The following is a 15,432-nucleotide window of genomic DNA, read 5'->3' on the forward strand; positions in this document are numbered from 1 at the left end:
GACTCTCGTTGGGCCCCCAGTGCACTTAGGTTTAGCCTGTCTGTGCCTCAGCCCCGCCCAGGCGGCCAGCGGTCAAGTTAGCACCAGAGCCTGAAAATCGTACAGAAGTCAAGAGGGTCTCGGGTGCCCGTTTGTGCCCGGTAGCCGGGCCTCCCGCGGTAGGGAGGCTGTGCCGAGGGCTGGAGCCATGCAGCCTGGGTGCTGTCCGCAGCTCTGCAGCTGGTGGGAGACGGGGCATGTATCCAGGGCGCTAGAGAGGCCGAGGGTCCTGGAGTCGGGCTGCACTCAGCCCACCAGAGTCCGGGATTCTGTTAGTCTAGGCTCAAATGAGACAGGTGGTTGGGCCCTAACCTGCAGGGTCCCTCTGCAGTGGCGCTCAACGCCCAGGGAAGAGGGGCAACCCTCGCCGACAGGAGGTCGCTGACTGATGATTTCTGCTTGGGCCTGGGAGAGCCAGGGAGCTCGCTCCCTCACCGAGTCTCCCCTCCATCTGCCCTGACTGGCAGCTTGTGCCCGTCCATGGTGGTGCCTCTGTGCTCGGCATACAGCCTGCCTGAGTCTCACCCCTGCCAGCCCCACCTTGTTCCACTGGGTCGGCCAGGACTGTCCGGTGCTGCTTGTGGGGGGGCCTCTGGGTCCTCAGAGAGGTGAAGTGAACGTCTCAGTCCATGACCTGAGGAGACCCCCTCCCCCCTGCCCAGTGTTGGCAGTGACTTTTACCGGAAGCCCCTCGTCCCCCCCGAAGCTCCCCCCGTGAGGGATTTCACTGTGTATAATGTCACGCAATGTGTGGAAACCAGGGCAAGGAGAGCTTACGTGGCGGCTGCGGGAGCCAGGATGCCTCCTTTCCTTCCACCCAGGGCAGCGGCCTCTCTGGGGTGTTGTTCCAGGGGGTCCCAGAGCCCCCTCCCAAGCCCTTGAGTCCTGCTTCCTCCCTCCCTCCCTCCCTCTCTCCCTCCCTCTCTCCCTCTCTCTCTCTCTCTCTCTCTCTCTCTATTTATTGGGCTTGCTGCTGGCAGTGGTCCATGCAGGCGGGGCCTGGCGGGGAGTGGGGTTGCTGGGCGGGGGCAGCGCCCGTCACACCCTGTTGCTCATGTCTTACAGAAGAAGATGGACAGCCGCGAGTACCCAGACGCGCAGGGTTTCGCAGCTGACATCCGGTTAATGTTCTCCAATTGCTACAAGTACAACCCCCCAGACCACGAGGTGGTGGCCATGGCCAGGAAGCTCCAGGTAACCTGAGGCGCTCCCGGGCAGAGGGGCCTTCTGGGCACAGGTGGGACCCAGCCCAGGGTGGGCACTCGGGAAGGACATGGGCATCGCAGGGGACATCTGGCCAGGAATGCCGCGGGACACGTTTCTCCCCGGGGGCGGACAGGCGAGCCGCGGGCACACGCCCTCCGGGACGGGCGTGCGCTCCAGCTGGGCCGGGGAGGATGAGGGGGTGTCCGTTCTCCTGCAGCTCTCCTGCTCTCAGCTCCGTGCCTGGGGGTGTGGGGGGGGCCTCGCCGCGAGGCTGCCGGAGGTTGTATGTGATGGCTGTTTGCGTGGCCTTTTCTGACGCCGAAAGCGGTTTGTGGGAACGAGGTGTGGGAACCGTAGGGAAGGCGAGCCTGACCTTTGGTGCAGGGACTGTGTACCTGTGCTCTCACACCTCGCACGCACAGACGTGTGTGTGTGTGTGCACGTGCATGCGTGGGATTTCTGGCCAAAGTCTGGGTGCTGCGCACACGTTTCTGCGGGGGCCAGTACGCTCCCTTGGTGATGGGCGCTGTTGCTTTCATGGTTAATAGCAGCGGAGTTTTAAATGTCGTGTAATTGGAACAGTATTTTGGAGGGAAGGGTAAAAATCGTGGACCTCTACTCTCTCTCTTCCAGCATTCCGTTTCTCCAGGACGCAGTATGTGTGTCGCGTGAGATGTTCCTGGTTTTTTGCTTAGAACGCTTTTTTCTGTTTGTCTTGCTCAGAACCCTTGACCACCCGAGACTCAGGGAGGGATGGGGGAGAAGCTGAGAAGCCGTCTTCGTGCCACTGGGTCCTCCTGTGGGGGGGCCGTGCTGATGCGGGGGGGGGGGGGGAATGCCCTCTGTGGACCGGCTCCCGCTGGGGAGGAGGGCGGAGTGGCCTTGGTGGTCCCAGAATGCCCGGAGAAAGCCCGCGGGGTCTGCGGTTTCGTACTGAGACCACGCCCGCTGTGCCTCGGAGCAGAATTCCCCTCCGTGTTTGCTCCGTGATGCTTCTGAACCCGGTGCACCGGTTCAGCCTAATAAGGGAGCCAGGCGGCCCTGGTGGCAGGTCGGGTGTGCAAGCGGAGGCCGGAGGCCCCGCTTCTGTCCTGCAAAAGGTGGTTCTCGACAGCACAGCCACAGAGGCCGAGAGCCGTGATTAGCGATGGCCGTTTAGCGCATGGGCTGGCACAGTGTGCGGGGGCAGCTCTGGGGTCCGCGCCCCTCCAGGCCACGTGCCAGAGCCCGGCCAGACCCTGGCTCCGCGCCTCTGTGTCTTTGGGGCGGTCTTCACCCCAGGAGGAGAGTCTGGGTCCAGAACCCGGAGCGGGTGCTTCTGGAGCTGGATGGCTCGTCACTGGGGTGGCATCTCATGTGAGTCATCTGGTGTGGATGCAGCCGCATGAGCTCTGCAGAGGGAGAGCTCCCACGTGGCTGCGCGCCCCCATCTGAAATGAACCTGGGCGGCCGGGAGAGGGGACCTGCGCTGGGAGGTGCTCCTGAGGGCCTGGGTCCTGCTCTGTGGGGGGCTTTTCGAAAGCCAACTTTGACAGGACAACTTTTTTGGGGCCTGAGTCGGAATGAGATGCGATGCTGCAGTAAAAACCCCAAGGTGACCCCAAGGGGGAAGTAAACCAGCCCCTAGACCCAGCAGCTGGGGGCCCCACAGAGGTCACAGGTCAGACAAAGGCAGGCACTCGGGCTGCTTTGCAGGGGGGGCAGCCTCGGAGAGCCTCAGACCCAGAGGCTAAAGGGAGGCACCGGTCTCCAGAAGGTTTGCGTGCTTGAGAAAGGGGGCTTTCGGACCAGTTCCTAGAAGGCTGTGTCCGTGGCTGGGGCCCCGTGGCGCCTGTCCCTGGACCTGCGCCCGGGGCCTGGATAGGTGGGGGGGCACCCTGGGGGGGGGGCCTTCCAAGCAGCTGTGGGTGTTATCTCCAAGGGCATCTCAGGGGCCCTCGGGTGTGGGTCCCCCACCCTGAGGGGCCGCCTCGTGGGCGTCCAGGACCTCAGGCGGCCCCTGCTCTCCCACAGGACGTGTTTGAGATGCGGTTCGCCAAGATGCCGGACGAGCCCGCGGAGGCACCGGCGCTGCCCGCCCCTGCGGCCCCCGTGCTGAGCAAGGGCACCGAGAGCAGCCGCAGCAGCGAGGAGAGCTCCTCGGACTCAGGCAGCTCGGACTCGGAGGAGGAGAGGGCCACCAGGCTGGCAGAGCTGCAGGAGCAGGTGCGGGCAGTCGTCTGTTCCGGGGGCCCCTCGGCCACGCCCGCGGGTCGGGGTCACGCCCGCCTGGCTTGCGGTGGCCGTTCCGGGGGTCCCGGCGGACCCCGGGTGCCTCGCCCGCCGCGGAAGTGTCTGAGAGGGGCCGGCTCCCTGGCCGCTGCGGGGGTGAGGCGGCCTGAGAGCCGAGTGCAGGTGCCTCCGCGGTCACCACGGTGGGGCTGGCGTTGGACTTCGGCTTGAGCCTCGTTAGAGGCGACGCCACAGGGAAGGTGGCCCTGGGTGCAGCCACCGGGCAGCCTGGGATCCGCGAGGATCCGTTTCCTCCCCTGTGAGGTGCCGCTTACGGTGGCCCCTCGTGGCCCATGTTGGGGGGGGGGTGTCCCTGAAACGAGATGGTAGCTGCTGGCTCTGGGTCAGTCTGTGCATCTGCCGAGTGGCCTCCCTGTGGCTTCTGAAGGAAGCTGTGGAAAACCTCCTTCGTGCAGACGAATAGACCTCTATCTAACAGGCCTCTATGTAGACTTGCCTTCGTCTGGAAGATACCTGGTGAGAAGAACGTTAGCTACCATTTAAGGTTTTTTGTTTTGCTTTTTTAATGTTTATTTGTTTTTGAAAGAGAGAGAGAGAGAGAGAGAGTGAGCGAGCGAGCAGGGGAGGGGCACAGAATCGGAAGCAGGCTCCAGGCTCCGAGCTGTCAGCACAGAGCCCGACGCAGGGCTCGAACTCGTGAACCGTGAGATCATGACCTGAGTCAAAGTCGGAGGCTTAACCGACTGAGCCCCCCAGGCACCCTTGGCTACGATTTATCAGGTTGTTACTGTGCACCTGTCCTGGTCTGCACGTGTCACCAGGCTCACCTGCTGGCCTCCTGGCCACCCGTGAGCCTCGTTTCCGGTGAGGACGGCAAGGCAGCTCTTCTCCAGCCGTCACGGGGCAGTGAGGGCAGAGTGGAGCTCGATGCCACCTGCTCTGGGACCTGCCTGCCTTTCCACAGCAGGGTGTGGCCCCGGTGGCCCTGGCTCACCTCCCTGCAAGGTGGAGGTAGCTCCAAGGGCACCCCAAAGCCCCCGCCACCACCTGTGGCCCCCTTGGGCCAGCCCCAGGGCAGCCTTGCTCAGCCACCTGCTATCTTCCAGCTGAAGGCCGTGCACGAGCAGCTGGCCGCCCTGTCGCAGGCCCCAGTGAATAAGCCAAAGAGGAAGAAGGAGAAGAAGGAGAAGGAGAAGAAGAAGAAGGACAAGGACAAGGACAAGGACAAGGAGAGGCACAAGGCGAAGTCCGAGGATGACAAGAAGGCCAAGGTGGCCCCACCTGCCAAGCAGGCCCAACCGAAGAAGCCTCCCGCCAAGAAGGCCAGCAGCACGGCCGCGGCCAGCAGGTGGGCTGTAGTGCCTTCAGACCCCCTCGAGCCCAGTGCCCCACGTCCTAGGTGCTTGTGTGGTGGGTCAGGTGCTGGATCTGGGCCTTTGAGCCTTGGGGGCAAGTCCCGGTGATGCGGAGACTGGGCTCTCGTCATCCAGCGGGATGGGAGCTGGGTGGTCCTTGTCTCTCCCGCCTTTTGGGGAGACTAGGGGGACAGATGAGGCCCTTTTTGCGAAGACTGGGCTCTGGGGGGCCTTGCTCAGCAGTCCGTGCAGCTAGCCTCTCGATCTCGGGCACCATCTGGCACAGACCTTGGCATCTCCAGGCTTTGGGGATGTTTTCCTGATTTGATCCGGGGGCACTGCACCTTGGTAGAGATTCTGCTGTCTGGTCTGCCTACCTTCTGTCTTCACTCTTGCCACACCAGCCACTGCCCCGAGGAGTGCCTACCCCTCCCCGGACAACGGGGACAGTGGAGGACGGGGGGAAGGCATGCCTCTCCCGCAAGGTAGAAGGAAGGCTTCCCAGAGGGGGGGTGACCGCTGTGCAAGAGCAGCAGTCTTGCAGCAACTCGGCAGCAGTCGGGTTACGGTTCCAAGGGTCAGGAACAGTGGGGACAAAGCCATGGAGCCCAGCAGAAGCGTTCTAGAGACTAGTGGGAATTAGGACGAGGTCGGCTCCACTGAGGAACAGAGACTGGGTCGGGAAGAGGAGTGGCTGAGGTGGGCCAGCTTTGTTGAGGCTTCTGGTTTCATTCCCTGAGCAAGTGAAGGGGAGTCAGGAAGTGTTGGAGCTAGAAGTGGTCAGATCCTGGTCCATGTGGAGAATGGGTCAGTGGGAGGCAGTAATGGGAGAAAGGACACCCTGGGAGGTTTTGTGGTTCTGCGGGCAAGAGGGGCCCGGGTGGCTGTGGAGGTGGGAGGCCAAAGGGACAGGCCGCGGTGCCTGGAAGCCAGAGGACAGAGGCGTGTGGACTCTGGCAGCGGGGTTGACGGCAGCATTGTCCAGAGGTGGTGGTGGGAATACTCGGGTTTTGCCCTTCCTCCCTCAGATTTTCTCGTACTCTCTGTCTGGATTTGGTGTCAGTATAACACTGGCCTCAAAAATGAGTTGGGAGGTGCTCTCTCTTATTTTCTGAGTAGATGTGTAGAGTTGGTGTTCATTCTTAAGTATTAAGTAGAACTCCCCAGCAAAAGCATCCAGGCCTGGAGTTTTCGTTGTTAGGTTTTTAACAACGAACCCAGTTATTTTTGTAGCTAGGGGACTAGTCAGCTTATCAGTTTCTTCTTGGCTGAGTTTTGGGGATTTGTGCCTTTTGACACATTGCTCCTTTCCCCGAATTGTGGAATTTATGGGCATTGGTTTGTTTGCTGTGTGCCTTTGTTATCCTCGTAACATCTGTGGGGTCTGTAGTGATGCGTCCTTTCTTTTATTCCTGGTGGTGGTAATTTGTGTCTTTTTTCTCAGTGAATGTGGAGATTGACTGATTTGTTTTATTGGCCGTAGAAACAACTAGCTTTTAACGTCATTGGTTTTTGTCTGCTTTCGCTTCCTTTTGTTTATGGTCTTATTTTTATTATTTCCTTTGCTTGCTTTGGACTTAATTTGCTCTCTTGAATTAGGAACTTAGGTTTATTGATTTGAGATCTTTTGTAATGGAAGCATTTAGTAACAATTATTAATTTCTATCTAAACACTATTTCAGCTGTACTCTATAAATTTGGTACATGATTTTATTTGGTTCAAAATACCTTCTGATTTCCCTTCAGACTTCCTCTTTGACCACAGGATATTTAGACGTGTTAATTTCCAAGTAACTAGAGATTCTTCTGGAGATTTTTCTGTTACTAGTTTCTGGTTTAATTCCATTAGGGTCTGAGAACATACTTTGTGTGATCTCAGTACTTTTGAGTTTGTTCAGATTTATTTTATGGCCAAGATTTGGCAATGTTCCACGTTGACTTGCATATGTGTTCTCCCGCTTTTGGGTCTAGTGTTGCCTAAGTGTCAGGGGGGAAAGAAGACAAAAACATGTCAGTTGGGTTAATTTGGTTGATGGTGGTGTTGGTCTTCTCTCTTCTTGCTGATTTGTTGCATTAATTAATGTGAGGGAGAGAATCGTTGGGTCCCCAGCCGTAATCGCGGATGTGTCTGCCTCCTTTGGTTCTACCGGTTTTGCTTCATGTATTTTGAGGCTTGGATTTAAAATTTTTGTTTTTTTTCAACGTTTATTTATTTTTGGGACAGAGAGAGACAGAGCATGAACGGGGGAGGGGCAGAGAGAGAGGGAGACACAGAATCGGAAACAGGCTCCAGGCTCCGAGCCATCAGCCCAGAGCCCGACGCGGGGCTCGAACTCACGGACCGTGAGATCGTGACCTGGCTGAAGTCGGACGCTTAACCGACTGCGCCACCCAGGCGCCCCGAGGCTTGGACTTTAGACACATGCACGCTGAGGACCGTGATGTCTTCTCGGTCACTTGATCCCTTTACCATGTGCTGTTTCTTCCTGACGATATTCCTTTTTCTGAAGTCTCCTCTGTCTGGTGCTAATACACCCACTGCAGCTCAGCTTTCTTTTGGTTAGCCTTTGATTCCCCCATTTCTTTACTCTTAACCTGGTTCTGTCACTGTATTTAAAATGGGGCTTGTGGACCACACACAAGTCGGGTCTTGTTTCTTATCCAGCCTGACTTTGCTTTTCTTTTAGGTGGTGTCTTTAGACCATTTATGTTTAGTGTAGTAATTGTTACAGTTGCGTTTTGGTCTGCCATTCCGTGTCTTCTGTCATCCCTCTGGCTTTTACTCCTCTGTCTCCGTTCCTGTCTCCTTTTGGATTATGTCAGTATGGAGGTCAGTTTTTGACCTGCTGAATTTGAGATGAATTTGAGATGCCTGTGGGGTGTTGAAGGGAGCTGGCCACTGTAGTCCTTTCCTGGCTCAGGCTTGGAGCACCTTCTGCTGGAACAGGGTGTTCTGTATCCCTGCAGGTACACATGCAGCCCTCAGCCCACCTGGCTTCTCTGCCTGGGGCACCACTTTGGGCTTGCTCCTTGGTAAAAGAGCCTGGTTCTGGAGAGGAAGAAGGCCAGACAGAATGTGGGCAAGGGGCTGGGCTTCAGGGGGGGCTGGAGGCTCCACGGGGTGGGGGTGGGGGTAGGGTCATGGGGCAGGGCCTCCACAGGGGCTGGGGGAACAGGGGTAGGGGCTTCACAGGGGACGGGGCAGGGGCTCCATGAGGCTGGGGGGACAAGGGGCAGAGGGGATGAGGCTGGGGCTTCATGGGGGTGGGGGGACGGGGGGCAGGGGGGCAGGAGACAGGAGGATGGGGCAGGGGCTCCACGGGGGCTGGGAGGACAGAGGCAGGGGCTCCACATGGTCAGCGGGACGGGACAGGGGCTCTGTGCCACGGTGTTCTTTGCCGTGTCCCTCAGGCAGCCCAAGAAGGGCGGCAAGCAGGCGTCGGCCTCCTACGACTCGGAGGAGGAGGAAGAGGGCTTGCCCATGAGCTACGACGAGAAGCGCCAGCTCAGCCTGGACATCAACCGGCTGCCCGGGGAGAAGCTGGGCCGGGTGGTGCACATCATCCAGTCCCGGGAGCCCTCACTCAGGGACTCCAACCCTGACGAGATAGAGATTGACTTTGAGACTCTGAAACCCACCACGTTGCGGGAACTAGAGAGATACGTCAAGTCTTGTTTACAGAAAAAGCAAAGGAAGCCATTCTGTAAGTTGTGGGGGCAGAGCACCCTGCTTGCCATCTCTGTCCTCCTCCCCACTGCCTCCCCCGCTTCCCTCTTCTGTAGGCCCGGTGGGGGCGGGGGGGGGGGGGAGCTAGGAAGTGGGGTGGGTCACTCTCCTCCCCCCGTTCCCGCCATGTGCCCCAAAGACAGGTGCTGATGGCTCAGCCGGGCCCTCCTCCCCTGCCCTTGGGCAGGTGGGCGGCACGTGCACGCCTTGGCGGTCACAGGGACAGGCAGGACCCCTGGGTCGGTCCTGAGCCTCCTGCATTCGAGTGCCAGCTAAGGCCTTCGCCACAAGCCTCCCTGAGGCTCCGTTTGGAGCAGGGCTGCAGGGGACCTCTCGATGGTCCCCCTGCCGGGGCAGACCAGTTTCCTCTTACTGGGAGTTGAGGGTCCAGAGGCCTCCCAGGACGGACATTGGCACCGGACGGGGACGAGGCACTGCCTGGGGCGGCGGGTGCTGGGGAGTGAGGGAAAGGACAGGCCCGAGGAGGCAGGAGCGCTGGGCAGCGCCCGGCCCCAGGGAACAGCCAGCGTGCGCCTACACCTGCGTGTGGCCCGCTCATCGGGCTTTCTCCCTCACTCTGAGGGGTCGGTTGCTTCCCCCTGGACGGAGTCACGTGACCCCCGCAGTCACGCACTTTGGGCCCTCGGTAAGTTCCCCTTGGACTCCGAGGTGGCGGCACAGGCGTGCGGGGCGGCCGAGCCGAGGGAGAGCTGCGCCCGTGAGGAGAACTGTGAGTTGGAGGGTCAGCGTTCAGGTCTCGACTCTGCCCTCCGCACGGGGGACGGTGTCGCCAAGCGGCACGCGCCCGTCTGTGCGCCGTGTGGAGTGGGGATGGCGTGAGGTTTGCAGAAAAGGCTGTGCCTGTGGCGAGGGAACAGCGCATGCGGGCCGGTGTCCGTGTCCCGGCAGGGAGCTCGGGCGGCGGCCTTGCGGGGGGGGGGGGGGGGGCAGGCACAGCTCGTGAGCATCCGGGAGGGGGGGTGCTGGCTGGCACCTGGAGGCCGCCCTGCCGAGGGCCGGGTGCGGCCTTGGCCCCAGGGGTGGCTGCCCGCCCTCGCCCCGCCCCGCCTCTCAGCTCCGTGCTCTTCTGCAGCCACAAGCGGGAAGAAGCAGGCGGCCAAGTCCAAGGAGGAGTTAGCTCAGGAAAAGAAGAAGGAGTTAGAGAGGCGGCTGCAGGATGTCAGCGGACAGCTGAACAACAAGAAGCCTGCCAAGAAAGGTACCTGTGCGTGGGCCACGCTGCTGCCGAGGCGTGGGGTCCCCCGGCGGCCCCTGCTGCTGCTGGCGAGCGGGGAGGGTCGGCGGTAGGGCAGTGGCCGGCGGACCCAGGCTTCGGTCTGCGGCGCCACCGGCTCAGGGGCAGTGTGTCCTTAGGTGAAGCTCTCGATCTCTTGAACCCCCGAGTCCCTTGCCTGTAAACTGGGGACCCCGGTCCTGCAGGGAGGTTGAGCAGATGGGAGGCATGGGTTGGAAGCGCCCCAGGCCAGGACCCCCGGAGAGGACTCTGTGGAAGGGCCTCACTGTGGTCTTTGGGGGTAGACCCCGTGGCTTGAGAGGGACTGGGGTCCTGGCCCCTGGCAACGGGCTTTCTTCCCGGCTGCCCCTGGCCAGGCCCTGTGCTTTGTGGACCGCGGAGCCTTATTTTAGGTGAGCAGGTGATTTGACTCGTTGTCTCTTTCCTCTGGAGCCTGTAAGAAAGGGCAGATAATGTTCTCCCAGCCCCGGGGATGGTGGCGCCCAGGTGGTGATCAGAGTCGGGGTCCCATCTGCACGATAGTGTGGCGGCTGGCTGCCGCCGCCTTGCCGAGTCCTGCTTGCCCTGCCTGCTCCCTCTGAAGCCTGGGAGGGTCCCCTGGATCGCCCCTGGGAAGGGCAGAGTAGGCGGCACGTGACTGGTGGATATCTTTATACTGCTGACCTCCCCCCACGCCCCGTCAGATTCCTAGCAGATCGCACCTGTGTTTTCTAGACTCAAGTATATTTAGTTTTGTTGACCTCTGAGCTAGTTTTACTCCCACTTCTGACACCAAGCGTGTGGGCTTCTGCTCACACTGACTCTGCAGTGCCAGCTGTGGGTGGGGTCCAGCCATCCAGTTCGGTCCTGACACTATTTACGTAGGGTTCGCTCAGACCCCAGTGGTGGGGGGTCCACCCCCAAAGACCGCCCTTCTCTTAGATGCCAGGTGCAAGTCCTGGGCCTGCCTTACCACCGACCTGTCAACTGGGGTTCCCGTGACCCTCTGCTCGGATTTGATAATTTGCTAGAATGGCTCGCAGAACTCAGGAAGGTGCTTTATTTACTGTGTCGTTTATTGTAAAGGGCACAACTCAGGAACAGCCGAAGGGGAGGGGTGCACAGGGCGAGGCGTGGCAGGGGTGAGGGCGTGGAGCTTCCCTCCCCTCGCTGGAGCCTCCCCGCCCCTCCGCCCGTCCGCCAACCTGGAAGCTCTGGGGAGCGGGAACATTTTAGCGCTCCACCTCCCCTGCCCTCCCTTCCCCGGAGTTAGGGGCCAGGGGATGGAAGTTCCCAGCCCCCTCCACATGGTTTTCCTGGGGACCAGGTGTACCCTGAGTCGCTCATGAGCATAAACTCGGGTGTGATGTAAAGGGGGCTCCGTGCAAATAACCAAAGACGTCCCCGTCCGGGGATTCCAAGGGTTTTAGGAGCTCTGTGCCCAGAACCCGGACGGAGGCCGAGCGCATCTCTTACCGTACCATGATCTCATTGACGCGGTCATTCTTTTCAACAAACATTCGTTAATGCTGCCCGAGCTTCGGGGTGAAGAAACGGGTGGGTCGAGGCACGGGACGTGGCGGTGTGACGCCGGTGGGCGTTCCGGAAGGGCTCGCCCGGCGGGTGCAGGGGTGCGTGGGGGTGCGCGGGGGAGCGCCTCTCACCTGCCGCGTCTCCCTCAGAGAAAGCGGGCTCCGCGCCCTCGGGAGGGCCGTCCCGGCTCAGCAGCAGCAGCTCGTCCGCGTCCGAGAGCAGCAGTTCCAGCGGATCCAGCTCCGACAGCAGCGACTCGGAATGAGCTCTGGACTCACAGAACGGCACAAAACCAGCGACGTCGCACACGCCCCGACTCTGCAGTGTTCCCTTCTGTGGTTAATATACCACTTTCGTTCCATGGTGTGCGGGCTTTCTTCTTAACTCAGTGTTACGGTAGCTTCCAGTTTTTGCTTTAATAGGTCAGAGATCTTTCTCGTGGGTACGCGAGGCTTCATGAGACGGTGCGACTCTGCATAAAGCCTTTGTAACCGAACTCGGTTGCTTGGAGATGGTAACTTCGAACGCTGACCTGACAGCCGTAGAGAAAACATGCCAGATGCGGTCTGAGGTTTCTTGCGAAACGCCTCTCTTACGCCCCACCTGGTCTCTAGCTCCGGAACGCGTTGTTGCAAAGGAAGTTTCTCTGGATGGTACTGTATGGAGAGCGGTCAGCTTGGCAAACAGGCGCTGTCTTTGTCCTTTGGGCCCCGAGCTCAGCCTCGCGGCTGGGGTCGCCTCTTTCTGGGGGCGCGGAGAACAGCCAGCCTGGCGCGGGCTTCGGGGGCCCCGTCCAGCTCCAGGCAGGGCTTCTGCAGGGGCGGGGAGAGAGGCAGGCGGGCGCGGAGACGAGGGGTGTCCGGGGCTCCCGGAAGGGAACACGGGGGCTGCGTGTGCAGCTCGTAGGTTTCCATACACTGAAACTTTTACCTCAACTTAAGAAAAAAAAACAAAACAACGAAAAACAAAAAAAAAGGTTAAAAAGACAAAAAATAAATAAAAAAATAAAAGGAGACCTTTTTGTAAGGTCCAGCAGTTTTCTACGAAAGCCCAGCCCGACGTGTGTCCCCGACTCATCAGCTGCCGCACACCCTGGAACCGTTTCCCCAACTTCATGTATATATGAATACTTTATTTATTAACATCATTGGTCATTTTTTTAAAAAAAAAGAAAAGAAAAACAAAACTGCAAAAGAAATGCATTAAAAAGAAAAAATCGCAGAAGTGCAGGCCTCGTCAGTGGTTGGCAGGAGAACCCCGGACTCCGGCCTGCAGGTGCTCGCGCCCCACCGCCCGCGCCGGCCCCCCTCCTGGCTCCGCTGGGGTTCCGCGTCTGTTCTTCGTGTGTGTGTGTGTGTGTGTGTGTGTGAGTGTGTGAGAGAGAGACGTTTGCAGACGTACAGACAACTTCCAGCTGCAGCACACCCCCAGTTTTTATTTCGTTGAGTTCTTTTGTATTCGCCTCTGGTCTCTTTAGGACTGTTTTAAAAGAAATCAATTTAGGGAACCCCAGTTATATAATATAAACTTTGTAATCTGAGAGAAAAAAAAAATGTATAGTAAATCTAAGTCTTGATTTTTAACTTTCTATTGTAAAAAAAATAATAATAATAATATACAGAGTTTAACAGAAGGTTATGTTTTGGTTTTGTTTCTTCCAGAGGCCGCCCTGCGGCCTTTGAGTACAGGGACGCCCCGCCCCACACTGCCTGCCTGAGCTCTGAGCGTGTGGCTGAGGCCAAGAGTGCCAGGGGTCAGCCGTCCGGGTCCCCAGACGGGGCACCCCTCACCTCCCAGCCCCCAGGGCAGGGGCTCGCCCTGGCTGGGCTCCTCTCTCCAGGGGTGAAAGACCCCCAAATCCCCCCGGCCGCAGGAGGGTTCGCTCCCCAAGACCACACAGGGCATTTTCCCATTAGCACAGAAATGACTGACACAGGGCATTCTCCCAGGCCTCCCTGCGAGGACTTCCTGGAGGCGGGTGCTGGGGGCGGAGCTGCGGGTGGCCTGGCCTTTGGTCTGGTGGCACGTTTCCAGGCAGACGAGGGGACTAGTCCTCAGTATCCTAATAGGGGGGCAGTTTTTTTAAATCATAAAATGCATTCAGATTCCACCGGCCCTTACGGTCACGGATGCCCTTGGTGGATGTGGAACTCTGACTGACGGGGCAGTGGATGGGTTACCATTTTTCTTACTGCTGGTGATTCTGACGCTAGGTGAGTTTTGAGCCAGTTAAACTTTTAATCACGTTTTGTTTATAATGAAAATATATGTGGATTTTAAACTTGCCATTTTTTAAAGTTACCCTTGTTTTTCAAAGGTGTTTTCTAAGCAGATCTTTAATGGAATATTTAAACTAGGACTTTAAGGAATGAATACATGACACGATGGATGGGTCTTAAAGCAGGATCTCTCTGGCAACGCACGGCGAGCGCACCTCCGGGTGACGAACGGACCCCGAACAGAGGGTGCCGAGAGTTGCACGGGGCCAAGGGGGGGCTCCCCGGGAGCACCTGTCCAGCCGCAGAGGCGGCGAGGGGCCTGTGTGAGCCGGTAGGTCGGGGAGCCCGGGCTCCTCACACGGCGGACGCGTTTCCGAGCCCTTCGGTACCCGCCGGCTCTGCAGGAGACCGGGTTCTGGAACACCTCTGCCCCTCTCGCCCCGGGAAGAGGCTGCTGGCCGCGATGGCACGGAGGGCTGCTGTCCATCCGGAACAGTCGTAGGCTGTCGGTGCTGCGGTTTTTTTTTTTTTAAGGCTTTCTGTGCAGACTTCAAAGCTGGTTTCTCTTTAGAGTTTGGGGGAACGTCCTCGGCCCCCTCGAGGTCAGCCTGCGGTGGCTGCCGTCTCTCCTCGTCTCTGTGTTGGGGAGGCTGCAGCGGGACGACGGGCAGGGCCGTCCCGGCGCCGAGGACCCGAGGGCAGCCCCTCACGGCCTTTTGTCGAGCGGGAGGGACCCGTGCGTAAACACGTGAGCCCCGGAGGCCGAGGGGGCAGAGACCCTTGCTCCTGCCGGGCGGCCGGCCGGCGGCGTCCTCTTGCTTACAAACTGTAAGATATGTTTTCCTTTTGTTTGTTTTTGTTCTGCCACACCCACGTCTGTGACAGCCCTCTGGGAGAAACACCGCCCAGAGAAGGGACGCATTCCACCCGCTGTAGCCTGTGCCTCGACGCTGGCGTAACGCCTCCAGGAAGTTTTTCTTTTTTATATTTAAAATGTTACTTTTCTGTATGATGTGCATGCAAGTTTACCGTAACTTTTCTTAAACTTTTTAGTGCCGTTTCTAGTATATTCCTGTAAATGTCAGTTACTGAAAATGAGTCCAATGTAAGTAGTTTTAGCTTGTTTATTGCAGTGCTGGCCTCAACACAACAGAATAAAAATGGTAGAAAGTACTCTTGGATGTCTCTGGTAATCATGGACCCTTCTCCTGGGGCATTTGTTTTGTTTCATAATAAAACAAACAGCAAAAAAAAGAGGTGCCGTACGTGCTGTTTCCTGTGCTTTTGGTGGCTCCCAGCCTCCTGTGCGTGTGTGTGGAGGTGCTCGGAAGGCGGCCCAGTCCCCTTACTGCTGCAGAACGAGGGGCCGGGCAGAAATACGCCAAGCAGCTCCGGTCCTCCGCCCGGGCAGGAAGGCACCAGGGTTTCAGGAGCATCGTTCGTAGCCTTTCCTGTCTGCCCACTGTCCTCCAGAGCAAGCTGTCCTCCGTGTGGAGGCACATCTGTCACGTTCCCGTCCTCCTGCGGCCATCCCTCCTGTCCGGGCGGATCCCCCCTTCCCCGCCGTGCCTCGGTCCCCACGGGGGCGGGTTCCGGGACAACGGGCATCAGACACTGTCGCACGTTTGCGGAACCCGGCGCGTAGTAGAAGCTTCGGCGAGGAGCGGTTGACGCGGGAGCTCGGACGCTGTTGTGCAAGCAGTCTGGCCGTTTGAGCCGGGCCTTGTGGAGCCGGCAGCTTTTGTCCTCCAGAAAGCTGCCGGTGGGCCCAGGTCCAGGCCTGGCGCCCCGCCCCGCCCCACCCCCAGGCTGTCAGCGGGCACCCTCCCAGCATCCCCTGCACCGGCATCCTTGTCCACACTCTTCCCCCCCCCCGCCTCATCCAGG

General features: G+C 59.1%; 1 protein-coding gene across 2 annotated transcripts in view; it reads left to right on the forward strand.

Moving 5' to 3' along the window:
* Positions 1-14,801, forward strand: part of BRD3 (bromodomain containing 3) — a 35,142-nt gene extending 20,341 nt beyond the window's left edge. For both annotated transcript variants that reach the window (XM_030292680.1, XM_030292679.1), the window contains exons 7-12: positions 1,105-1,233; positions 3,259-3,450; positions 4,584-4,825; positions 8,244-8,536; positions 9,653-9,778; positions 11,476-14,801. In XM_030292680.1, coding sequence (XP_030148540.1) covers positions 1,105-1,233; positions 3,259-3,450; positions 4,584-4,825; positions 8,244-8,536; positions 9,653-9,778; positions 11,476-11,591 — 1,098 coding nt within the window. In that variant the 3' untranslated portion in view covers positions 11,592-14,801. The remainder of the gene's footprint in view (positions 1-1,104; positions 1,234-3,258; positions 3,451-4,583; positions 4,826-8,243; positions 8,537-9,652; positions 9,779-11,475) is intronic.
* The last annotated feature ends 631 nt before the right edge of the window (positions 14,802-15,432 follow it).

This window comes from Lynx canadensis, chromosome D4 (genome assembly GCF_007474595.2).
Source record: "Lynx canadensis isolate LIC74 chromosome D4, mLynCan4.pri.v2, whole genome shotgun sequence".
NCBI classification, from domain to species: domain Eukaryota; kingdom Metazoa; phylum Chordata; class Mammalia; order Carnivora; family Felidae; genus Lynx; species Lynx canadensis.